Below are 25277 nucleotides of genomic sequence, written 5' to 3' on the forward strand. Positions count from 1 at the left end.
CGCTTTACAAGATGCAAGACTAGGGTGAGTGAACTATGCAAGGAGGTTAAGTGACTTACTCAGGGTCACACAATGAGTCAGTAGCTGAGCTGGGATATGAACCAAGGTCCTGCTTGTTACAAGCCCGTTTCTTGACAAAAGCTCACATAATTTTGTGTAAACAGCAGTTCTGACAGCTCACCAGAGAGCTAGCGCCTGATATATTAACATTTATTAGAAAAATAAATACATTTTTAAGAAACCTTGCATCATCCAGTGACTTATTGTTTTTTTTTTATTTTTTAATTGGTGTTGTTTTTCACCTCAGTTTAAGACACACAGGGCAACTCTTAAGGAAGTTTGTGCAATAATATGTGTTCTTTCATAAAATACATCAAGATAAATCATTATAGTAAATATTTCTACTTACTTTTTAGTTAAAACAATAGCATGTGATTTTAATATTACAAATGCATGTATTTATATTATTCTAAGGGTGTGCCGTATATTTAATATTCCCTGGGATTACATTTCAATAAGGTGCTGCTATCCTTATTGCTGTTTTTAAAAAAGAATAACAAAATAAACTAATTGGTAAAAAAAAAAAAAAAAGCAAAAACAATAATTGAACTGCTCCATTCTGCAACTTCTTTCTCACTAGTTTCCTACAATTGTCTGGTCTCTAATGTTTTAAATTACATTTTCCTACCCCTTGTCAAATCCAGTCCCGTTTTCACTTCTCACCTCATCATTGTGCACACTTTTTCACGTCTAATATATTTTCCCCACAGTTTAAAGCCCAGTGGAAAAGTTTTCTCCACCATGTTGATCTGCTATAGTCTTCCATCTTCTGCCAGTTATAATGTAACAGAACTGGAAGATTGTAATCCCACAGTGAAGAGGATGACTTTTTTAATGCGTTGGACAGAAATGCTGCAAGTTAAGAAAACCTATCAGAAATGTCATTTGGCAAGGAAAAGGGGATTATAAAGGTTGTGTTGTCTATCGAAGACAGAGACAATGTAGGCTAGGTCAGATGCTGTGTCTTTATAAAAGTAAGAACCAGCCCCACATAGTGCACAGCGGTGCACAGCGCTGGCTCTTTCTTCTCTAAAGAACACTTCTCAGACACTATTTACTCCTAATCATCACTAGCAAGGTTTTTATTTTGTCTGAAAGGAAAAAAAAAACACAATTTGGTATTCTAAATCAAATAAGAAACAACTTCAGACTAATAAGATCATGTCTAAGTTATTAGGTGTGTTTTTTACTTTGTGAACAAATCAAGCTTGATGGGAATCTAGCCCTTTGTTGGATCTAGCTTATCTTCATATATCATTGTGACAGAGAGCAAAATAATCTTAGTCAACAATCTCCCTCCTGACCTGTGTAATAGGAACAGTGCCCCATACTGGATGGTCTGGCAGTTCATTCCAGGGTCAGTCGGAAGCCAGCCATCCAGGAAGGGGGCGGAGTCACAATGTCAGTACGCGATTGGATACGTAATTGAACTAGCTATTGGAGGGGACATGACTAAGGGTATTTCAGGGGATGTGACGATGCAGTCTGTTTCTTGGTTATGGTTACTGAAAGGACTCGTAAGGAAACGGAAGTAAAACCGGATTGTGAGTGTTTAGTGTTGTGTTTGTTTGTTTGTCTAACTGTTACTGCTTGTTCTTGTTAGATGGCTAATACACACTGGGAGCTGTTGCTACAGGCCAGCATAAGTCCGGACTACACTGCTGCAGCAATATTGTTGTCTTTCACCACACCTGCACAAGAGCACGCTCTGTCTGGAGAAGTGTCGTGTCCTTGTGAGTGTTATTGTTATTGTATTATTATTTTGGGACAATACTTGAAGATAATATCCTTAAGGAATAGAAAGAAGACTAGCGTTGAATTGACAACAGAACTGGCAGAAGACACAGGTGTTGTTGTCCATCAAATCAACAGTACGAAGGTCACTCTTTAAATCAGGACTTAACTGATGTATTGTAGTAAGAATACCTCAAGTTATGAAAGGGGAACAAGACTAAAAGGCTACAATATGCACGAGAACACAGAAATTGGACTATGGAACAACAGTCAAAGGTGCTTTGGACTGTTGATGGGTGGACAACTACACCTGTGCCTTCGACCACTTCTGTTGTCAATTCAACGCTTGTCTTTTTGTTATTAGACAGCTTTTTGGGTCCTCCAGTCCTGGGTTTGTAAATTACAGATGACGTTTTTCTGTACTGTGCATGTTGATTATACTTTGGATAACACACCATGAAAATGAGCTATTTTACTCAATGTTTTCCCTTCTTTATGCAAGTCAAGGTTGTTGTAATAGTAGAAAGCACTAGTGGAGGCTTTGAGTAAATTGTTGATGCTCATAATGCATGAGAGTAGAAAATGTCTAAGACTTTTGCACAGCTGTGTGTGTGTGTGTGTGTGTGTATATATTAATACGCTCTACGATATCTATATAATATATATATCGAATATTATATATATTTATATATATATATCTATATATATATACTGATCTATATCAGATATCACCCTTTGAGACTGTGGAGAGGAAGTAGTGGGATAGTGGGAAACTATGGCTCTGGATGGAAGAACTATTTGTAGTTTTCAACAAGCACTATAATGCCCAAAGGCACAAAATCACAAACATTTACATACCGTATAAACATAATTGATTGCTGCTATGTGTCAAAGTATTATTAGAGTTCAGTCCTGTGAATGTAACTGAATTCTCCACTTTCCAACTATGAAGTGCTTTATATTGCACGGTAATGCTTGGCACACAAGTGGAGTAATAGCACCCCCTGCTGGTACAACAGACACCTGCCAATCATCCACACAGTGGATCTAAGTTGAAATACTGCAATTGTTGCATTTTCTGTTCCACTAACATGGTCACATCTTAGATAAACCAAAATATATACATAGCATAGCCACTTTATTTACTTGTGCCTAATAGTAGGCCACTAATTCCACAAGGGGCTGGAAGGTGTCTTGAAGGATCTTAACACATTCATAAATAATACTGTAAAGCCATAAGTATTTGCAAGTCTTTTATTATGCATTTTTTCCATATGAAAAAAAAAAACACAGACATTTTTTGGCACAAATATATCAAATTCCACTAACAATACATACTTTGCAGGTTGCCAACATTTCTGGAGCAAAGGAGGTTTTATGGGTGTGATACAACAAATACTTTACAGTATATCACATCAATATATCACTGTGACTGGAAACACCCCTCCTCTGTGTGTATTTTGCATTATTATTATTTAGATGTATTGTTTAGTGTTTAGAAACACACGCTTTATTGTTAACTATTTTACATCATGGATGGGATTAAAATTCCCCTTCCATGCTAAACTCAGGTCTTTGATTTGTTGATCGTATCACCGGTCTGACTTTAGGAAAAGGTTAACTGCAGCTGCCCACCCCTCACCGGTAATGCACAGCAACCTATGGAATAGCCAAATAAAGCAATGGGCCACAAGATGGGTGTATGATGTATTTATACAATTAATTTACAGATGTGTGGCAACACACAGCAAAGATAACAGGCAGGACCCCCCTCCCCTCTTCATCCTTCTCTCAATCTACATTTCCATACTTTGATGGTACACGTTGGATGCCGATATGCCTCTGGAGCAGTGAAGAACACACATAACTGTATATGTCAACACACTACCGCTGTCCATCATATCAATACAGTGACAAAACATATAACTGATCCGCCCATCAGGTGTGTACGGATGGGGGGTTGGGGTTCTGTACTATTGTATGTTTGTACCCAACTCCAGAGTGGACTGTTACTCTGACATTCTTTGAGCCAGCGGTGTGCAGTTATTGGAACTAGCGCATCACAATTATCACGCAGATATTGGTATATTCATACGAATTAGAGCTTTCGCCCAATTCAAATTTGATTGCTCTATGTGCATATTGAATGTCCACCTAGAATACATTTGCATCACATGTTTCTATTTACCGATGCATTACCATATGCTAATAAGACCTTGTTAAAGAAACAGAAGGAAGGCAGTGTGCTGGACAGAGGTGAGTGCATGTTTCCACACTCGTCTGTTGGGCATGGGAATAATCTATAAACGTCACTATGATATGAACATGTTATATATGTTATGGAAACAAAAAAATGTTTTTGCCGCAAAGTGACTATGGTGACACAGTATATAGGTTTGCATCACCATCAACTTCAGGTAAACTGAACTCGCTATATCATGCAGCATTGAGGTACAATACAAATAGAAGATTTAATACTTATCATTATATATTATACGATTTGGTAGGCTGGACTTCTTTGGCTTTACACAGGTTGAAGCACTGGTATATGCTGGTATATACGGCTATTCAATGTAAATTATATGAATATACTTATTTAAATGAATACCTTATAGCTTCCCATAGTAACCATAGCCTCAGATCTCACTCTTTTTTTGCATTTTAAAATCCCAAATGTGCGTACTGAGGCTGGTAAAGGATCCTTTGCTTATTATGCCCCATGGTCCTGGAATGAGTTCCAGTCCAAACGAAAGCTGCAGACCCAGATATCTTTATTGCAATTTAAGAGTAAACTGCATGACTTTGTGACTGAGAGTTGTAATTGTTTTAAATAGTTGACTACTTTTGTGTAATATGATTATTGTTTTAAATAAGTTAGCTAGTCAACTGACAGTCCAGTACAACATTGGTGCCGAAAGACCCATAAAAGAATGCACAACTCGACGTACCTTCACATGAATGGGGTATGGCAGCCAACGACCTAACAGAGTTCCACTTCTTTCAGCAAAACACAAGAAACTGCGGTTGCAGTGGGCTAAGGAACGAAAGCAAACACTGGACACTGGAAAAATGGAAAAACGTTGCCTGGTCTGATGAATCCCAGTTCCTGCTGTTTCACGCTGATGGGAGGACTAGGGTATGGAGAAAACTACATGAGTACATGCATCCATCATGCCGCGTGTCAACATTGCAGGCTGCCGGTGGTGGAGGTGGTGTGATGGTGTGGGGTGTGTTTTCATGGCACACATTGGGCCCCTTGATAAAAGTAGAGCAATGTTTGAACATCATTGCCAATTAGGTGCATCCCTTCATGGCAGCGGTGTATCTATCTGCTAATGGACTTTTTCTGAGCATTATGATGGTATCCTAATACTAAGTGGGTATTCGGTATTACGTTTTAGGAATACTAGTATCCCGAATACGGACGGATTCATTTGGAATACCCTGTTTACATGGCATGGAATAGCTATTCAAATTTCACACTATTCCAAATACAACTGGAATCCTGATAGAACAGCACAACTGGAACAGGTACCCGGATAGCAATATGGGTGCAGTCAATTGCACCTACCACGCGCGGCAGGTGCACGACTTTATAAAAACCCAGCATTATCTCCTCACTGTTTGCTCTGGGACTGGGGAATTTAATATGTTCCTCAGCATGTCGCAGCAACGCGGTTATGAACCGGTCGAGGTGGCGGGACATGGCTGACTGCGTGATCCCCACTGTATCACCTGCTACATTCTGGAAGGTCCCGGTAGCCAGGATACACATACAGACACTACCAATTGCTCAGACAAGACATGACTGCATGCAGCATGTGGCATAGATGAGTCGAGACAATACCTGGACACGATTTGCTCATTGCTGAGCTCCTCATGTGTGCCAAGGCTGGTACACCCTGTCAGCATATCTTCGCCTATGTCGGGGTTGCTGTTGCTGGGTGTGCCTTGCATCATTCGTATCGACGTCGACGGACACGCTGCATGCTACCCACATTTCCCATTGTTGCCTGTTTGTAGTCAGTGCTGGAATGGTAGGGTGCGCAGAGTTAATGCAGTCCTTTTACAATCCTTATTCTGCGCGTCACAAACCTGGTTTTGTGCTTGGCGCATACCTTCGAATATACCAGGATCATGCATATTGTCGGCCACGCCCCCCCCCATTGCACGATGCATACATTTAATTTCTGCACAGCGCAGAATGGATTTTGACGCGCAAAAGGACATTTCAAATATGGCAACTTTCAGCACAACGGCCATTTGCACGAGCATACCCCTCTGCGTGATGCGCAAACCTTTCGAATTATCGGGCCCTGTATTCGCTTCATTAGTGTGACTGCAGAATTGTCATGCTAGTAATTACTGTAAGTGTTTCACAGCTCCATCCATGGGTAAAAATTTAACTCTGAAGAGCTCTAGGCAAATGAATTGCCTCTGTATGTATCATTGAAACCATTTTCGCTGTCAAGACTTGACCAAAGTGGAATCCTAATTAAGGTACATGGCAGCGATATTCCACCTGTTTATACTGTTCAAAATTGTACAGATGCTAAAACAGTACATAGCACATACATTCAATAGTCAGATATTCTGTTCCTAAGAATTTTATTTAATATAGTTATATCACCCCAAATATATACATACAGTGCCTTGCAAAAGTATTCAGACCCCTTACCAGTTCTCATATTACTGAATTACGAATGGTACATTGAAATTTCGTTCTGTTCGATATTTTATTTTAAAACACTGAAACTCAAAATCAATTATTGTAAGGTGACATTGGATGTTGGGAAATATTTTTAAGAAAAATAAAAAACTGAAATATCTTGCTTGCATAAGTATTCAACCCCTGTGCTGTGGAAGCTCCCAGTTTGCACCGATGAAAGAAATTGCCCTAACAAGGACACAATTACCTTACCATTGGCCTCCACCTGTGACCCATTAAAGTTGCTGTCACTTTTTCTGGATAAAAACACCACTGTTGAAGGATCATTGGTAAGGCTGTGAATCTGAAGGAAAATGAAGACCAAAGAGCATTCTACAGAAGTTAGAGATAAAGTAATACAAATGCATGGATTAGGGAAAGGGTACAAAATAATATCCAAGTGTTTGGATATCCCAGTGAGCACAGTTGGATCAATAATCAGGAAGTGGAAGCTGCATCATACCACCCAGGCACTGCCAAGAAAAGGCCGTCCCTCAAAACTCAGCGCTCAAACAATAAGAAGACTTTTGAGAGATGCCACAGTGAGGCCAACAATCACTTTGAAGGAGCTACAGAGTTCAGTGGCTAGGAGAGGAGTAATGGTGCACCAGTCAACCATATCAAGAGCTCTGCATAACACTGGCCTGTATGGGAGGGTGGCAAGAAAGCCGTTACTCAAAAAGTACCATCTGAAAGCATGTCTGGAGTATGCCAGAAAGCATGAAAGTGACCCAGCTGCGATGTGGGAAAAGGTTTTGTGGTCAGATGAGACCAAGATAGAGCTTTTTGGCTAAAACTCAAAGCGCTATGTGTGGCGCAAACCTAACACTGCTCATGTCTCAAGACACACCATCCCTACAGTGAAATATGGTGAGGCAGCATCATGCTGTGGGGATGCTTCTCATCAGCAGGGACTGGGCATCTTGTTACAATTGAAGGAAGAATGGATGGAGCAAAATACAGGAAAATACTGCAAGAGAATCTGCTTCAGTCCGTTAAAAAACTGAAGCTTGGGAGGAAATTCACCTTTCAGCAGGACAATGATCCCAAGCGCAAGGCCAAAGCAACATTGGAGTAGCTCAAGAAAAAAAAGGTGAATGTACTACAGTGGCCCAGTCAAAGTCCTGATCTCAATCCCATTGAGAATCTGTGGCACTATTGGAAAATTGCGGTCCACAAACATTGTCCAACCAACCTGAACAACCTGGAGCAAATCTGCCAAGAAGAATGGGCCAAAATCACTTCGACACTGTGTGCAAAGCTGGTACATACTTACCCCAAAAGACTTAAAGCTGTTACTGCAGCGAAAGGTGGCTCTACCAAATATTAATGTGTGGGGGTTGAATACTTATGCAAGCAAGATATTTCAGTTTTTTATTTTTCTTAAAATTATTTCCCAACATAAAACCAATGTCACCTTACAATAATTGATTCTGAGTTTGAGTGTTTAAAAATAAAATATCAAACAGAACGAAATTTCAATGTACCATTTGTAATTCGGTAATATGAGAGAATTGGTCAGGGGTCTGAATACTTTTGCAAGGCACTGTATATAACATATTTTCCACTTGACACTTAACAGAAAAAACACATTATTGAATATATTTAAATGAGAAAACTACAGTATCTGTATTACATAACAAATTATACACAATTATAGAAAAGTACACTATAATTCAAAATAACTGAAAAGATTACAATTCTGAAAGCTACAGGCCACCTGTATTTCTTTCTCTCCACTTTTGCATGTCCTCCACCAGATGGCGTTGCAAGTAGAATATAGATTAGACAAACTTAACAGTGCAATGTAGCCCCTGTTGTGACCAGAGAATCTAGAATTTCTATTCGCTTGTCATGATTCTAGGTGACCTGGGCAAACATTGGCTTATACTAAATAAACTCTATACAAATTTAATTGTTAAACAAGGTATGCGTTGTGTTCCTCTTAGAAGCCTTCATTGTTTTTATACATTTATTCCAGATTCTTCCAAAATCCATTCAATTCCATTTAAAAGTCCATTTAGCGTTTCTGCTTCAGCGTCCTGAACCTACAATCAAATAATTAAAAATAAACAAACAATAGTTTTCACACTTTCACCTGAATCTTTACCAAGCATTAGCTACAATTAAAGAACAGTAGAATTGTAGAATGTGGTTGGCTTCACACAATAGTTGATACACAGACTACAGAACTGTTTACTTACCAACCAAGGCCTGGGCAATCGATTTAAGTGCAACTCGTGTGCCATATAAACACATGGAATTCTGCGGGTTCCTGCCCTTGAAACGCAGGACAACACCAGCACAGGGCGGTTTGAAGAGCCCAAGTCAGAGGCAGTCATTGCCTGGATCTGTGCAAATTCCTCTTCACGTTCATGACCTGGATATACAGCACACATGTTAACACAATTGCTTTTTTTCTTTACATAGAACTGCTCACCTTATTTTTAGGACAGACCTACAAAGGGAATGTGTGCTCCTCAATGTAAACTGCATGGTTCTCTACAAAACACAGCACCTAGATATCGCATGCATTATCCAAATGTAACCTTTTCAAATGCTTCAAAGTGTCTCAGGCAAGTAGTAAGCTATGCAAAACACATATTCACTGTATTATTATATGGTTAATGCACACTACCCCATGTGTTTGTACTATTCAATACTGTGCTGAGGAGTGCCTGTAAACACATGTTGAATATAGATATTCAAGATGTGTCTACAGGAATCTACAGGAATCTGTATATTGCTTCAGTGTTTGGGGCACAGGAGCATTATAAATGTGTTTTATAAAAACCTGAAAACCACAGGGAATATTTATATAGGGGTTTGGATCTTACTCCTGCCAGCTTCAGCATTAGCCACGTAAATGAACCCATCCACTACCCTGCAGACTTCCTGGACCTGCGGGATGATCCTGTAGCTCATTGTGGGGCACTCTGCTGCAACATCACCCTCCTGCAGGAACATTTTATTTGGGGCATTGTTCTGTTCCACCCGAGCCCTCTCTCTTTCCTTGCTGGTAAAGATAAAGCACATTTCTGTTAACTACTAAGTAATATTCACACTTGCCATTTCAATAAAATAAAAAAACATCACATCTGGATCAGCTGGTTGGTTAATGTCAGGAAAGATGCCATGGACGGAGTGGGACAATTTCACCCGCCAGGTGAAACCACCAAGCAAGTGCAATAGTAAGTGAAAGTGTGGCTGGCCAACAGAGCTCTCTAACAAGGTGCTGTATCAGATTTTGTGTCAACTGTACCATATCAAGTGTTTGTTCCAATACCGGACATTTGAGCTCTATTTATATCGCTATTATTTTGTTAGCTACGGTCACTTCAATGATCACAAGCATCTTATAAAAGTTAGATTCTGATCATATTACATTTTTTAAATTGGTAAATGTTGTTAGATTAAATGATACTTACCTGGTAGTTGAGTACAGTGTTAAAATATTAAATCTCTGCTTGTTATTTAACATGAAGCTGATTCCTGACCCAATGCCTGAAAAAAGAGAAGGCAAAATTGTTTACTGTTAAAAAAAAAAAAAAAAAAGTTATATATAAATGTTTTAACATGTAGTGATCTTTTCGACTAGTAAAAAAAACATCTGGAACAAGTAGTGAAAAATGTACTCTTTTGGATAGAATGTGCGCATGCTAAACACAAAATACAAGCACAGGGCTAGATTCTCCTCCAAAATGTCATTAGCATGAACATTTCACACAGTAATAACACACCCAATAAAATAACCCGTGAAGACAAGCAAGGAATTGAGTGGTTGTTTAAATGGTTTCTTCTTAAAATACATTTGAGTGACTCCAGTATCACAAGGAAACAATTCAGCCAGCCAGTAGATCTTAAAACCTGTTTTGTGCACTTCATTGCCAAAATAAGAAAGTCAGCATCATTTTATTTGTGGGATACATATGCCCCTTGTACCTTGATGGGTGAAACAACTGATTGGAGCTTGTGAGATGAGTTGCTTCTTATTCATTTTAGAATTGTAAATGGTGTTTTATTCGCATCAGACAAAAATCAATAGTAATGACGACTTGGAGTAAATAACTTTGAAAATCCAGCTCTCAATGTTTTCCTGCATGTATAGGGCAATCTGATAATGCATGTAAAAACTGCCACTGGCCTTTGCTTTTAAATACCCAAGCCATTTTTAAATGTCATGCATACCATTGATTTGCCTCTGCGGAAAGCCTGCAACAGGTATCACATCCGGTGAATGCATCATTTTCCTCACCAAGGAAACCTCCAGTTGTTCCAAGCCTGGTCCAAACATAGCCAACCGGGGCTCTGTGTTTATCACCAAGGAATGTAAGAACGAAGTAACAGCAGCATACCCTCGCCTGTAAGGTTTCAAGCGTCTTCTGCACCCAGGGCAACTCTTTAAATATCTAAAAGAAGAACAATAATAATAACCAGACTCAGTTCCAATATATTAATCACTATTTCGTTCTATGCTATACCCTTTAACCTTAATATTCTCCTGAATAAGGCAGGGCTGTAATACAAATGCATTACAAAGGGCGGTTCAAAAGTGGGTCACAGATTACTACAAGGGAATAAAGCTATGAGGCTTGACAGACAGTTGACCTTGCATCATAGGGGGTGCCATTGATATTGAGCACCAACAGACAAAGTAAATCACATTTGATGGAGAAAAGGCTTCCACGGCAGGTGTCCTATGCATGCAAAAGCTGAGCTGTGCAACCCATTCCCCACACAGTGAGAGCCTGTCTACAGCTACATGCCTGTTCTACTCATGGTCCTTGATAAATACTTTGATGCAAGGGGTTGAGAAAGCACCTTTGCCTACTATAGCTGGACAGACCCAAATGTGTTGCTTTAATACCTACTCTTGCATGTAGTCATGCATTGTGTCGTCATCTAATCCACCTAATGGTTTGCTTATTTTCTCCACGTCTGGCATTGAGTTATGGTCGATGAAAGACCAAGAGGGGAGGTCCCTTAGTAGAAAATACCTCCACAACACAGGGTCACGGACAACAGTGTGCCAGTATTGACATGTGCTCCCCAACTGACACAGATCTTGAGGGGAGAGGAACGACATGATATAAAACTGCATATCCACCTGCAACAACAGTGAACAGATGCCAGCATACTCAGAAAAGAACTCCATACCAAATCTGCAGAAACAACAATGAATGAGCTAACAAAGATCATTATCTTTACACAATTTAATTAGATAAGAACATTTTAAAGACGTGTAGAATTACAATACGACATTAAAATATGCTATTGACACTGACAGTTTTTTTTTTTTTATCCTGTTACTTTTTCCAACTACATCCGGTTTAAATATTATTAATAATAATAATAATAATAATAATAATAATAATAATAATAACAACACTTACAGGTAAACGTTGTAAAATGTTAACCCTGGTGGTTGCTTCCACGATGTGAGCTTCTTGCAGTTCCTGCTTTTCCCTACCATTTCTCAAACTTTGTAAATACCTGTCTCTTAAGTGTCTTAAACTCTTGATAACTGCCGACTCCAAACGGCTCCACTCACTCTCATCAGCCATCAGCGCTCGACTGGTTATCCTATTAATATATTCAAGTCACATAAGAATAGATGCCACACGCAAAAAAACCCAACAAAACAAAACAACAACAACAAAAAAAAAAAACAGAATAAAGCAGTTACACAGCAGCAGTAAAGCGCAGCTCACCTACGACACCTACAGCGATTTAAACCAAACTCAGTTAAAGCAGGTATATAAACAGTTTTGGTTGATCAAATTAGAAAAAAAAAGAAATACCGAGCTTCACAGAAAAGCGCAATACAGCTGTCTGCGTTTATTTTAAAATGTAAGGATAAAAAACCGTTGTGGCTCAGTGGACACAGTTCTAGAAACTGCCAGATTTCCAAGTTCCACGTAACCGCAGTTAAAGAAAATAAGGAAATGAATGAGGTGCATTGTGGGAAGTCAGATTCGCTCATCACAACGCACACACAAATGTTTGGTGATCCATGCCACATCCACTGATGGTCATCATCAATCAGCCCTAGTTATTTTTACATTTGTGAAAGTCGTGTAAAAAAATATTTTTTAAAGTTTCAGCCATGTTTTATGTTTATTGTTTTTAGCAGTAATGGAATAGTTTCAGGTCTCCATGTGCCATTTTAATTTCTTTAAGAAAATGTATTTACGTTGATAGTTGAGATGATACAGGTGGTTTAAAACAATTACAAAAAAAGAATCACGTCCTCATTTAATTTGACCTTTCTTATATTATAGAAGTAGTATATTTTATCTTGCAAAGTTTAAGAAAAAAAAAATGACACATTGGAGTGCTCATATTGAAGATTAACGCTGCCTGTTGCATACGTGTGATAGCTATATAAGGTATTTCACTTTATCACTGCTATCAGTTTAATAGAAGAAAACAACACATTGATAAAAACAGGTTTTTCCTTCAGGACCTGAACTACTGAGAGGCTGGGGGTGGGGGGGTCAATCCCTAAGTTTCTCCAAACAGTTTTATTTCTAAATTTCCTTTTTAACGTTTTAAGCTGACAGGTATCACTTAACAAAGAAAGGAACCTGTTAAAAACGTGTTAATTGTATGATGACATTTCCTGCCTTGTCTATGCAGTTTTTCAATACCAATCAATGATACGTTTTTCAGTACCAATCAACGATAATGAGAAAGCATATCCTGACAATCTGAAAACTTATCTGCACATTTTACATGGGCTAATGCTTATGCTAATATTAAGATGAAATAATAAGCACAGGCCTATCTGCAATGTGGTACTGTGAGCACAGCTGTAGCGACAGAAGCTGTTGGGTTCAGTAGCACTGTGCAGGACCAAGATACTTACTTTGTTTGTGGTTGCATGCAATCTCTCCCACAGTATCACCATTACAATAGTTCATTCTGAGAAGCAGGCTTCCCTCAGTCTCGTGTGAGTACTGACTGAGTGGTTTTGCCAGTGGCTTGTACAGGTGGGCATCCTGGTACATTGCTGCCCACAGCAACTGTGAACCGCTGTACCTGTACTGTAATGTACCGAACTGACCGACCCGCTTGGTTCCCAACCTGGTACCGCACCATACTGGTACCAAACCAGGACCGAGGAGGGGGACCGAGCACGGCAGATGTTCTTCCTGCCTGGGGCCAGAGCACACCAAGGAGGCACTGGTGAACCAAAGTCTCTCCCGCGGCTCTACTGAGAGTTCTGCATCCTTACTCCTGCACAGCGCTCTTCCCCATCACCCTCTGGTAGAGAGGTGGCTGCATCCTCACCCCATGGCTCTGTGCCAAGGGGGACCAGACGACGCACCCGGGAAAGTAGCCCACGCAGGAAATCATCTTCACGGTCTTCCTCATCTTCATCTGCTTATCCTTCTCCCCTGAGCAAGAAGAAGAAGATTCGCCGTTTCAAGCCATTGGCAGACTCATAGCAGATGGAGAAGCTCCTGGCAGCTGTTTCCCACCAAGTTACAGTGCTCACAGAATTATTACGCGAACGTTCAGCATCGTCTGCCCCGCCTGTCCCCTTGGGGCCCCAGGGGGCTACAAGGACAGATTGGAAACAGGAGGACATGCTAGTCTCTGAGGAGGGGGTCGAACAGGAGCTGGCGTTCAAATCTGAGGACTGGAGTCATGCAGCACATCCCCTGCTGTTAAGCTCTCCCTGTCAGCAGAGCTTCTACCACTGTTCAAGAGGACCACTGCACTAATGGTCCTAATGGTCTAATATTATGTGTCTGTCCAGGTAATTTCAGAAGAAACCAGTATAAACCATAAATCCCAATCCCTGTTTCCTCATATGTGCCTTTTTTCTAGTTAATGGCATTTTAAGAGATAGGACTGCTAAACTTTTACTTCATGCAATTAAACTAAAGGCTAATTTACCTACGTACATAGAATTCAGAACTGCTGCATTTATAATGTATTCAGTACTTTGTTTTTTAGGAAACAAACCTCTACTATAAATGTAATAGGTTACACACACCTAGCCAAATCTGGAGATCATTTGAATAATCCAAAACAGGATAATAGGCTTTCAGTTTACATTTACAAATCTGGTTAATTAAAGTGTATTTGGATCCTCATTAAATAAGGATTGCTAGTCATTTTGTGTTGTTGCCAACAAGCCTTTGGTGGTACTGTAATACAATGCTACTGTACCTGTTCTGTGTGATATCTAGTAGGATGCTGTAGAATGCTAACTCAGAATGACAGTATCTGTACAGAACGGGAAAGAATTGTGCCTTATTCATTGTTCTTAGAACTCTCAACTCTGATTGGCTAGATTCAACACACCCCTCCTTAAAAGTGGCCAGGCAAATTTCCTTTGCAGTTCTTAAAAAAGCTCATTCATACACTTGGTAGCGGCAGGGTTGTCATGTGTTTGCATATTTGAACACCTGGTGCATTTGAAACAAAAATCTCTTGCTCTTGAGAAGTCTTGATCATCTGTATTTTTTGGGAAACCTTTGCCAGTTTTTATGATATTGTAACGACCCTGGTGATGGCAGCATCCTTGATGTTGTGTTTGTCTTGTTTGTTACGTCCTGTTAAGGTTCAGTGTATTGTGAGGGTACGGGGCACGCCGTTAGTGTATGTCTGCGTGAGTGTGTGTGTGTGTGTGTGTGTGCGCAGTGGGCGGTTCCCCCGGAGGCTATAGTAGGAAGGGGGGGAGCCGCGAGCGGGAGAACGCGGGTGAATGTCTGAGCGGAGAGAGACTGTGGGAGACAGAGAACTGACTGAGTGCTTATCGACGAAGCAGAGTGCGGTGTAAAAGAGAGAGATACAGCCGTTTATTATTTTGGCATGAACTCTGGCCCAAACAGGGTTCCGTTGTGTTATAAAAAATAAATAAAAGCACGTGGAACCTCATCTGGTCTCCCCCCCAGTCTGTCTCACCCCCATAGCACAAAACGCTACATTGGTGTTTCAGGAGTGGGATTTGTACAGCGCCTGCCACGAGGGGTGAAACAGAAGCAAGAGGGAGAAGATGGCGGACGCAACAGAGATGAGAGGAGACGAGTTGCGAGCCAGACTGGACGAGCTGGTCTCTGAGCTGAGGGTCAGGAGCGACCCGAGCGTGGGCGCTGCATTGGGAGGAGAGAACATGGAGCGAGGGAGGAGCAAGAACCCTCGGGCGAAAGAGGAAAGAGGGATCAAGATGACGGAGCTAGGAGACAAACGGACTGCCCCGCAGGCTGAGGGGCACTGCGCCATTGTCATCGTGGAAGAAGGAGGTTCTACCACTGCCGGGGACTTCTGCCATGTCCCCGTCCGCATTGAGGGGGTCCCATGCACTGCTCTCGTGGACACTGGCTCCACGGTGACTCTCATCCACCCTGATGTGCTCCCTGCAGGAGTCCGGCTGGAGCCCACCACCGTGCAGTTGCGCACTGTGACTGGCGAGCTAGCCCCCATGCAAGGAAAGGGCAACCTTGCTATTGAAGTGGCTGGACGGACCGTGCACCACCCCGTCTGGGTAGCAGCTGTACAGGACCCCTGCATACTGGGCCTGGACTTCCTGCGCTACATCGCCGGACAGCTAAACCTCCAGACCGGGACACTGCACATACAGGGGAGCCCGGCTTTAGCTTTAGCCTCACCCCTTGGACCGCTGGGTCGGAGTCGGGACCCCTTTGCACGACAGTTTCGGGATCTGCCGAGGACACAACGGACCGCTGCAGTGAGACAGGAGACCTCAGCACACTCCCAGGCTCCATCATGCGCCAGTCTCATCAGGGACAATACAGTGTCTCGACGGCCACCCTCCAGCTGCAACACTCGCCAGCCAGCACGGCCACCCTCTGGCCGCAACGCGCTCGCCAGCCAACATGCCCACCCTCAGGCCGCAACGCTCGCCAGCCAACACGGCCACCAAAGTGCTGGCCGGAGTACCCCCATCGGAGTGTCTGGTCTACCTGGATGACCTGTTGGTCCACGGAGGGACCTTCCAGGACGCCCTGGCCTCCCTGCGTGAGGTGCTGCGGCGAGTGAGGAGAGTGGGGCTAAAACTGCACTCTGAAAAGTGCCAGCTGATGCGTCAGGAGGTCTCATTCCTCGGGCACCGAGTGGGAGCAGAGGGGATCCAGACATAGGTGGACAAGATCACCGCAGTGAGGGACTGGCCTATTCCCGTCAACCCCCGGCAGGTTAGAAGCTTCCTAGGGCTTGCGTCCTACTACCGCAGGTTTGTGCAGGGCTTTGCCACCATCGCTGCCCCCCTGCACCGCCTCCTGAGGAAAGACAAGCTCTTTGAGTGGACCCTGGCGTGCCAGGAGGCGTTCGCCTCCCTGCAACATGCGCTGTGCCAGTCCCTGGTGCTGGATCCCCCGGATGTCCGTTCTCCCTTCCTGCTGGACACGGATGCGAGCAACGAGGGGATCGGGGCTGTCTTATCCCAGTTGGGTCCGGAAGGGGAGCATGTGGTGGCGTATTTTAGCCGGTCGCTCAGCAAGACGGAGTGTCGGTATTGCGTCACCCGACGGGAGCTGCTTGAGGTGGTGGAGGGGGTCCGCCACTTCCGCCAATATCTCTGCGGGCTCCCCTTCACCATTCGCACGGACCACGCTGCCCTGCAGTGGCTACTGACGTTCCGGGAGCCGGAGGGACAGGTCGCCCGTTGGATCGAGCAGCTCCAGGCGTTTCAGTACCGGATCAAACACCGGGCTGGTGAGAAGCACACCAATGCGGACGTGCTGTCCCATCGTCCCTGTGCCCGGGAGGGATGCACCCATTGCAGCAGAAAGGAGGAGAGGGAAGCGGAGCTGTCCCACTGGGGGGAAGAGCAATGCCGAGTGGCAGTATCGGCTGAGAGGGTGGATTGGAGAGCCCATCAGGACAGAGACCCGGACCTCCGCCCCATACTACAATGGCTAGAGGAGCAGCGAAGGCCCCCTTGGGAGGAGGTGGTCCCTTTTTCCACAGCCACTCAGGGGCTGTGGGCTCAGTGGAGCGGGTTGGCCTTGCATGACGGAGTCCTTCAGCGGCAGTGGAAGGTGCCCGCCACGGGGGAGGTGAGGTGGCAGGTGGTTGTCCCCTGGGCGATGTGCCAGGAGGTGCTAGAGGCCTATCATGGGACCCCAGGCACTGGTCATTTTGGAGTGACAAAGACCCTGCAGTGGCTCCGCCAGTCGTTCTACTGGGGGCAGTGCAGGCGAGACGTGGAGGACCACTGCCGGCGCTGTGACATCTGCACTGCCCGGAAAGGACCCCAGGGCCGGTCGCACGCCCCACTCCAGCAGTACCAGGTCGGGGGGCCTATGGAGAGGTTGCCGTAGACGTACTAGGCCCCTTTCCACGCTCCGAGAGGGGGAACCGGTTCGTTCTGGTGGCCCTCGATTACTTCACTAAGTGGCCAGAGGCGTACGCTTTGCCAGACCAGGAGGCGGAGACGGTCGCTGAAGCACTGCTGAAGGGGTTCTTCAGCCGGTTCGGGGTCCCTCAAGAGTTGCATTCCGATCAAGGGCGCAACTTTGAGTCCCGGGTCTTTGCCGGGATGTGCCGGTGCCTGGGCATCAAGAGCGACGGACTGGTGGAGAGGTTCAACCGCACGCTGGCCATGCAGCTGGCTGTCACCACCGCCACCCACCAGCGGGACTGGGACACCCACCTGCCTGCTGTGCTGTTGGCCTGACGCTCTGCTGTCCAGGAGTCCAGCGCATGCACCCCTGCCCTGCTGATGCTGGGGCGTGAGCTGCGCACTCCTGCGGAGCTAGCCTTTGGTCCTACCCCAAATGCCCCCAGTGTACCCCTGGGCCCTGAGTATGCCAGGAGACTACAGGACCGACTGGAATCAGCCCACAGCTTCGCCAGGGACCAGTTGCAGGCCGCTGGGGTACGGCAGAAGCGGAACTATGACCTCCAAGTACGGGGGCGCCACTTCACCGCCGGGGAGCTCGTGTGGGTCTTCAGCCTCAAGAGACAGCGGGGCCGTTGCCCCAAATTGGACAGCCACTGGCTTGGTCCTTGCCATGTCCTGGAGAGGATCGGGGACGTGGCCTACCGGGTGCAGCTACCTCACAGAGGACGCAAGGTAGTGCTGCACCTGTATCGGCTGGCCCCCTACCTGGGACAACACCCAGCACCATCCGACCCAGCAGCTTCTGACAGTCCTCTCCTGCCCCCTCCCGATCCACTCTGCCCTAACAATCCTCCCACCCCCAGGGCTGAGGGTTCCTCCCCCGACGGTTCAGTTTCCCTATCCCCTGTGGCTGATGGGAGGCCTTCCTCCACACAGGGCTCCCACCCGCGAAGACATCATCGCCTCCTGGGTCATTTCCAAGACTTTGTTCTTCCCTCCGGACGAGGGACTAAAGGGGGGGGGGGCTGTGTAACGACCCTGGCGACGGCAGCATCCTGGACGTTGTGTTTGTCTTGTTTGTTACGTCCTGTTAAGGTTCCGTGTATTGTGAGGGTACGGGGCACGCCGTTAGCGTGTGTGTGTGTGTGTGTGTGTGTGTGTGTGTGTGTGTGTGTGTGTGCGTGCGTGCGTGTGTGTGTGTGTGTACGTGCGTGCGCGCGCAGTGGGCGGTTCCCCCGGAGGCTATAAGTAGGAAGAGGGGACGGGGGTAGGGGGAGGGAGCTGCGAGCAGGAGAACGCGGGTGAATGTCTGAGCGGAGGGGGACTGCGAGAGACGGAGAATTGACTGAGTGCTTATCGACGAAGCAGAGTGCGGTGTAAAAGAGAGAGATACAGCCGTTTATTATTTTGGCGTGAACCCCGGCCCAAACAGGGTTCCGTTGTGTTATTAAAAAATAAATAAAAGTACGTGGAACCTCATCTGGTCTCCCCCCGAGTCTGTCTCAGCCCCATAGCACAAAACGCTACAATATTATGCAATTGTCCAGAGTGGCTACAACTTAGTGAGTACTACTGCTCTAACATGAAGCTTTAATTCTCCTTACATCCATTTTTAGCACTGTTCCTCATGTGATTGACACCCAAAATATATACATGATGTCATAGTAAAAAGCTTTCAGTTTACATTTGAAACAACGGGAAACAGTGCCTTATTCATTGCTCTTAGAATTCTGAATGGCCAGTAATATATTTAAGCCTATTATATTACTGAATCGTAGTAGGCCTAATCTGAATCTTTTTAAACATATACATATCATAGTAAACCATATTTTACCAGCGTTAAAAAAAGACATTTTTTCAACTTGATTAAACTGGGCACGACTCACAAAGGCTCAAAGGATGTCAGTCACCGTTTCAATTTGTATTCAACTATTACGTGCAATTGTTCTCGTTTGAGCACAGGTTACTTTGTAAAAAACATAGCCTTTTTAACTGTCATCGAGCTGTTATTTAAATGTTCTCTTTAACTATATTTATGATAACTTACTCTATTTTTTAATCGCAAAAGTTACATCTAAATTTAATGTATCAAAATACATAAATACAGCTTCTGTTCTGATTTTTTCAAATGTATTTAGTACTTAATGGTTAAACACAAAATATCTAGCAAAGTGCATAACAGCACCTGTCCGTGGCAACTGGTGACGAAACAGTTAAATTAGTGATCATGTCGCCGAGCCCCCGTAACTCCCTCTCTCTGATTTGCCTGTCCCCCTTCCTTCTGCGTGATCGGCGGCTCTTAACTGACGGTGGTGATAACGATTCAAACACCAAATGCATCATTCGCATTATATTTTAAGAAAGATAATTTCTCGCAAGATGTCGGCTTACAAGCTCTTCCTAAAGACAGACAACATTTTAAGCAAAATACGTTTTCCACTAAGCAACGTCAACATCAGCAACGCGGGTAATATTTGGAATAAGGTGGGTATTGAAAAAAAATAATTATACAGTATAGTATTCGTCAGTGGTTGTGTACTTCATATAACAAAGTAAGGGGACAGCAACGTTTCTTTTTTTCTTTTTTTTTAAAATAATAATTTCAAACATGAAAATGTGAATAATTATGCAGTTTGTGTGCACTGTGCAAAAATGTTTGTAATTTTAACAGCTTAGTCTTAGTATAATATATATATATATATATATATATATATATATATATATATATATAATATATATATATATATATATATATATATACATATATGACCTCGATGAACTAGTCTGTAGTTGTCGTTTATCACGGGTGGACGCGCGCTACCTCAAAATAAAATACTCAATATATAGCTTTGTGTAATTGGTTTTGAATCCTGTTATGAAATAATAAACATTTTACCAAAATAGATTCGTTAAAAAAAAAAAAAAAAAGAAAAAAAATGGAATGATGGAAAGTATAAGGATGAAACAACTAAAAATGACAGGTAAACAATGGCGCGTGGCTGACCTTGGGGGAGGGGGAGGGGGAGCGAAGCCAAGCCTGGGTCACAGTAGCAATACAGTATTGGACCAAGTTGTTAATTGCAGTTCTAAATAGAATGGTCCTCTAAGCTGAATAAACACGATCTATTTTTTAAAAACCTTTTATATTACAGTATTCTAATGTCTCTTCATTCTTCCACATGCCCTTATCCTTTATTAAGGACATACGGCCTTTGTCATGATTATTAGTACAATTTTTTTCTTTCAAAATATCAGAACACAAGCTGTATTTGTTTAATTTGATGCATTACATTTAGACTTATCTTTTGCTGTTAACAAAATTAGAGTAAGTTATCCTAACCATATAGCTAAAGAGAAAATTTAAACCATACAGTTAAAATGGTCCAAAAATGTACAAAGCAGCTTGCTCTCAAGGCACTTAATGTGTTAATATTCTTTACTGTACCGTTCTGTGTTTTAGCGTGGTTTACTGTGTTTTCGCTGTGTTTTACTACACTGCCCTATTCTTTTTCCACAGTAAACTTTTATAAGGGATGTAGGCCTACTGTACTGTGTTCTATCAAGCCATGTGGATATTCCACCCAGTTCTTACTTTTTAAAAACAGCTACAATAAACACAGGGGATTTTGTTTACACTGGAGCTGAATTTGACCACCTGAATTAATTAGTGGGAAACTTCTTCTGTTGCGCTGCCAAATAAACCTACTTTTTGGGGATTTGGTACAATAATCTTGCCCTCTTGGTTTAGAAGGTTGTATTAAGTGTATTGATTCAATTATAGTAAAAGTGTAAATAAAAATAGTAGTAACAAGTTTTGTCTTTAGCAAAGTATAGCGATACAGTATCAGGTATTACTGATGTGTGTGGTAAAAAAAAAAATAAAAAAAAAAACATGTTGAATAAACATCTGGATATGTGTTTTTCTGTCTCATTTATTTTTTTGCATTGAATGAAACAGTAGATGCTTGACCGCTTTAGATGGATTGAAATGTGAGCCAGGGTTGTTATTACATGGCTGCAGTTTTAACTGCTGTGTGTTACACATTTTTAATTTTGAGAAAATCCACAGTGTATTCTTTACAAATACACAGTCTACAGAGGGTGAAGGATGATAGCAACATCGTATTGGACATGCCAAATCAGTGTCTCCTTAATAGGCTAATGTGCTTCAGAGACACTCAATTAATTAATTTTTTTGTTTGTTTTTTTAATAAATAGGGGATTTGTATGCAGTTCAAATGATACTTCAATAAAATAAAGGGCCCAGTCACACACGAAAATGAGTTAGGTACTGGCATGAATATATATGAGAGAACAACATACAGTAGGCCTTTATGGTAAGAAATGCATTGGTATCCACTTGCTTAAGAGAGGGAAATGACAAGACTTTTTTTTTTAATGCAGAGGTTTAAAATATTATCTTAGGTGCACCAAACAGATAAAGTAATTTAGAGGGGCAAGGATTTTCAAATATTTTAACCTACAGACCACTTTAGTGGATACTATTAGCTAAGTGAGTGTTTAAATGGCTGCAGTATTGTGAATATGCATGTTTGGCTCTGTCTCTCCAATCTTGAAAAGACTCCTTGTTGTAATCCAGTGTTTCTTGTTAGACTGATCAATTCTTTACTTTCTTCACTTTTAATCTCACTTTATAATGTCAGATTTTGTATCCCGTTTTTCTTAATCTCCAGATCATTATGGAGCTTTTCATTGTTTTGTGTTGTGTAAGGGTTAAAGCTTTCAGAGTTTGAATTATGCCTACTCAATGTTTCTGGTTTCCGTTTGCACTGCCCACACGCTTTGCAAAGTTGAGTCAGTCTTGTTATTATGGGATCTATAGTCAAAGAATAGGACTCAAACTGTCAAAGGTTTCTATTGTCTGGTAAGGCCTGCCTTCTGCAGTGAAATGTCTGGTCGTAGGCTGAAAGTTGCACTGTTAAAACTTTTTTTTGATAGGATTTGTTATTTTAAAACTTTTCCAACTAAACAGCTTTCTTAAAGTGTGACTTCAAGTATTGCATCACAAACTAGCCACAAGGACATTAAAACAGCCACATCACAGTGTATGGAAATTGACAGTGGACATTAGTTCTTTATTATCTGGTGCAAGCTAATGTCTTCAGCTAATGATCTCAGAGTTTGGCTTTCTACAGTCCCACTGCTTTCATACCTAGGGGTCATTGAATAATATCTGCAGACTGGTGGTCTTGGCTGTGGTACAAAATTAAAATACATTCCTTTTGTAAAAAAATATTTGGTGCACAACAAGTCAAGAAGAAAGAAGTCTGCACTTAGGCTGATGTGGTTAAATGCTTTAAAAGAAAATCTGTGGTGGTTAGCTAGTCTCTATACAAATTATTTCCAGTATAAATCCATTTTGTGCCGCTATATTTTAATTAACTGTTTCACCACAAATTAACTGTTTTTATGGTGGAAAATAATTAAACCAAAATTATATAGAGACATATTCAAGACTGGGACCTGTCAACTAGTGTGCTGGTTTGAGGGGTTATTTTTTTCTAGACCTCTATATAGGTTTGAAGTGTTGCAGTGTTGACTTCTAAATTGTTTTAACTGTTACATTTGACATATAAAAACCTGTCGTATTTTAGAGGCATAGCTTCCAAAGTATGCCCACAAACAGCTGAATAACCAGCTATCCTTACTGGCAAATACATTACAGAATGGCCTTAATAGTGGGTAGCACAGCATACATTTGAAAACAGTGTGTTGAAGGATTAGCTGGTTCCATGAGCACCCACTATCATGCCTCTTTCAAAGTAACTGATATACTTACTGTTTTCCTATGCTTGTTGCAGAATAGTTGCACACAAACCTCACAGTTTATCTGTCTAGTAAATCACGTTACACATGCATGGCACCAAACACAATTGCATACACTTTTCAAATCTCTGTAATAAGTTAGTTTTAAAAAACATATTTTGTAACATAAACATGTGTTTAAATATTTGAAAACAGCACACTTGCATTCAAGACCAAGAACAGTAGTGTATTGATTCCAACATTTGTTCCTCTGCTTGGTTGTAACTGAATGCACAAGGTCAACAACCACTGTCACGGCCTCTATGCCCCTTGATCCCTTGAAAAGCTCTCCCATTGTGGAAGAGGGAAGCAGAGTAACAGCCGCCCAGTGAATTGTCAGTCCCCCACAACCTGCCTGTCCCATTCACATTGAGTTAGACTGTTCCAGGCTTCCTCCTCCACCCGAACAAAAATCTGTATCAACCAACTAGCAGCATTTCAAACTGACTTTAAATCTGGCGTCTACACAAACTGCATTTCCTCCGTCTCCTTCCGACAGTATGAGTTCACAGAGGCCACATGGGTTTTGAGTTTAACGCTTGTCCAAGCTGTTTGTTTATCCAAGCTGCTCCACTGAAAAATAAACAGCTGGTCATCATTATTACGGACTGTGACAAAGATGGCTGTAATGGGGACGTCAGACCCGAAGAAACACACAGTACTGCGAGAGGAAATGATAAATGAATGCGCTGCTGCACGGTTTATTATTACAAAATAAAACAGGACAAAGACAGGACACGGCACTGGCAGCCAAAACAAAGAGACAAATAAAAAATGAACTAGACAGACAAACACGGTGAGCTGAATTTATGATTTACTTTACGTTATTATTTTATTATTACCTCCGTCTCCAATCCCGTTCTCCACTCACTGAACACACAACCCAGAGTGAGTGAAAACACGCAGCTTTTATGCAGCTGTACCGGGACTCGATTGTTAATCAATCATTCAGTTGGAGTGGCGGTACAACTGCACGTGAATTAATAAAGGGCAATTCCCTGTGCTCACATAGTATTACTTTTTACTTGCGCGTGAAGTGCTGTGCAATCGTCGTGCCTAAATACAAATATACATTTTAAACACTTGTGTTACATAGACCCGTTTATATCCCGTGTACCAATGACTATACACCAACATTAACACAACACAAAATACACACAGGGGCAGGCACTTTACCACATGGACTAAAGATTAATAATTAAAAGCTATTCTACATGTTGTAATGTACATTTTAAAATGAGGACCATATTGTATGTACACTTTGAATTTACCCTGAAAATGGATTGTCTTTACAGAGCTGTGGCTGTCACTTTTCAACCTCAAGCACCAGGAAAGCCGAATTCTACACAGAACCAACTGAAGCCGTTAAAGATATCCCCAGTGGAGCCACTGTACTTTTTGGAGGTACCTGAAGCAGTGACATTCTTTTAACCACAGGGTTCTGTAAACTGTGTTGCTCTTCTTAGTAAAACAAGATAAAACAGTTTCTAATCTTTTTCACTGATTCCCTTGTTATTCCCTTCCAACTTCTCATAAAAAAATAAATGTTTGTATAACAACTTTATCCAAACACTATGTGCTTTTCAGCAGCCATAGCTATTTAATACAGCCCTGTAATGTGTTTTAGCA

General features: G+C 42.3%; 2 protein-coding genes across 3 annotated transcripts in view; one reads left to right on the plus strand and one right to left on the minus strand.

The window, feature by feature from the left end:
* Nucleotides 1–7988: 7988 nt before the first annotated feature.
* LOC121300478 (F-box only protein 4-like) lies at nt 7989–12438 on the minus strand. Its single transcript, XM_041229054.1, has 8 exons — nt 12214–12438; nt 11896–12085; nt 11374–11609; nt 10691–10911; nt 9931–10006; nt 9340–9518; nt 8707–8882; nt 7989–8550 (listed from the first exon to the last, which is right to left on the minus strand). Exons 2-8 carry the CDS (start codon nt 12064–12066, stop codon nt 8467–8469), a joined length of 1143 nt encoding a protein of 380 aa, XP_041084988.1. The 5' UTR covers nt 12067–12085; nt 12214–12438; the 3' UTR covers nt 7989–8466.
* Nucleotides 12439–20074: 7636 nt separating this feature from the next.
* LOC121300489 (succinyl-CoA:3-ketoacid coenzyme A transferase 1, mitochondrial-like) overlaps nt 20075–25277 on the plus strand; it is an 86413-nt gene continuing 81210 nt past the window's right edge. For both annotated transcript variants that reach the window (XM_041229061.1, XM_041229068.1), the window contains exons 1-2: nt 20075–20306; nt 24944–25052. In XM_041229061.1, coding sequence (XP_041084995.1) covers nt 20157–20306; nt 24944–25052 — 259 coding nt within the window. In that variant the 5' untranslated portion in view covers nt 20075–20156. The remainder of the gene's footprint in view (nt 20307–24943; nt 25053–25277) is intronic.

The sequence above is a fragment of the Polyodon spathula genome, chromosome 2 (genome assembly GCF_017654505.1).
Source record: "Polyodon spathula isolate WHYD16114869_AA chromosome 2, ASM1765450v1, whole genome shotgun sequence".
NCBI classification, from domain to species: domain Eukaryota; kingdom Metazoa; phylum Chordata; class Actinopteri; order Acipenseriformes; family Polyodontidae; genus Polyodon; species Polyodon spathula.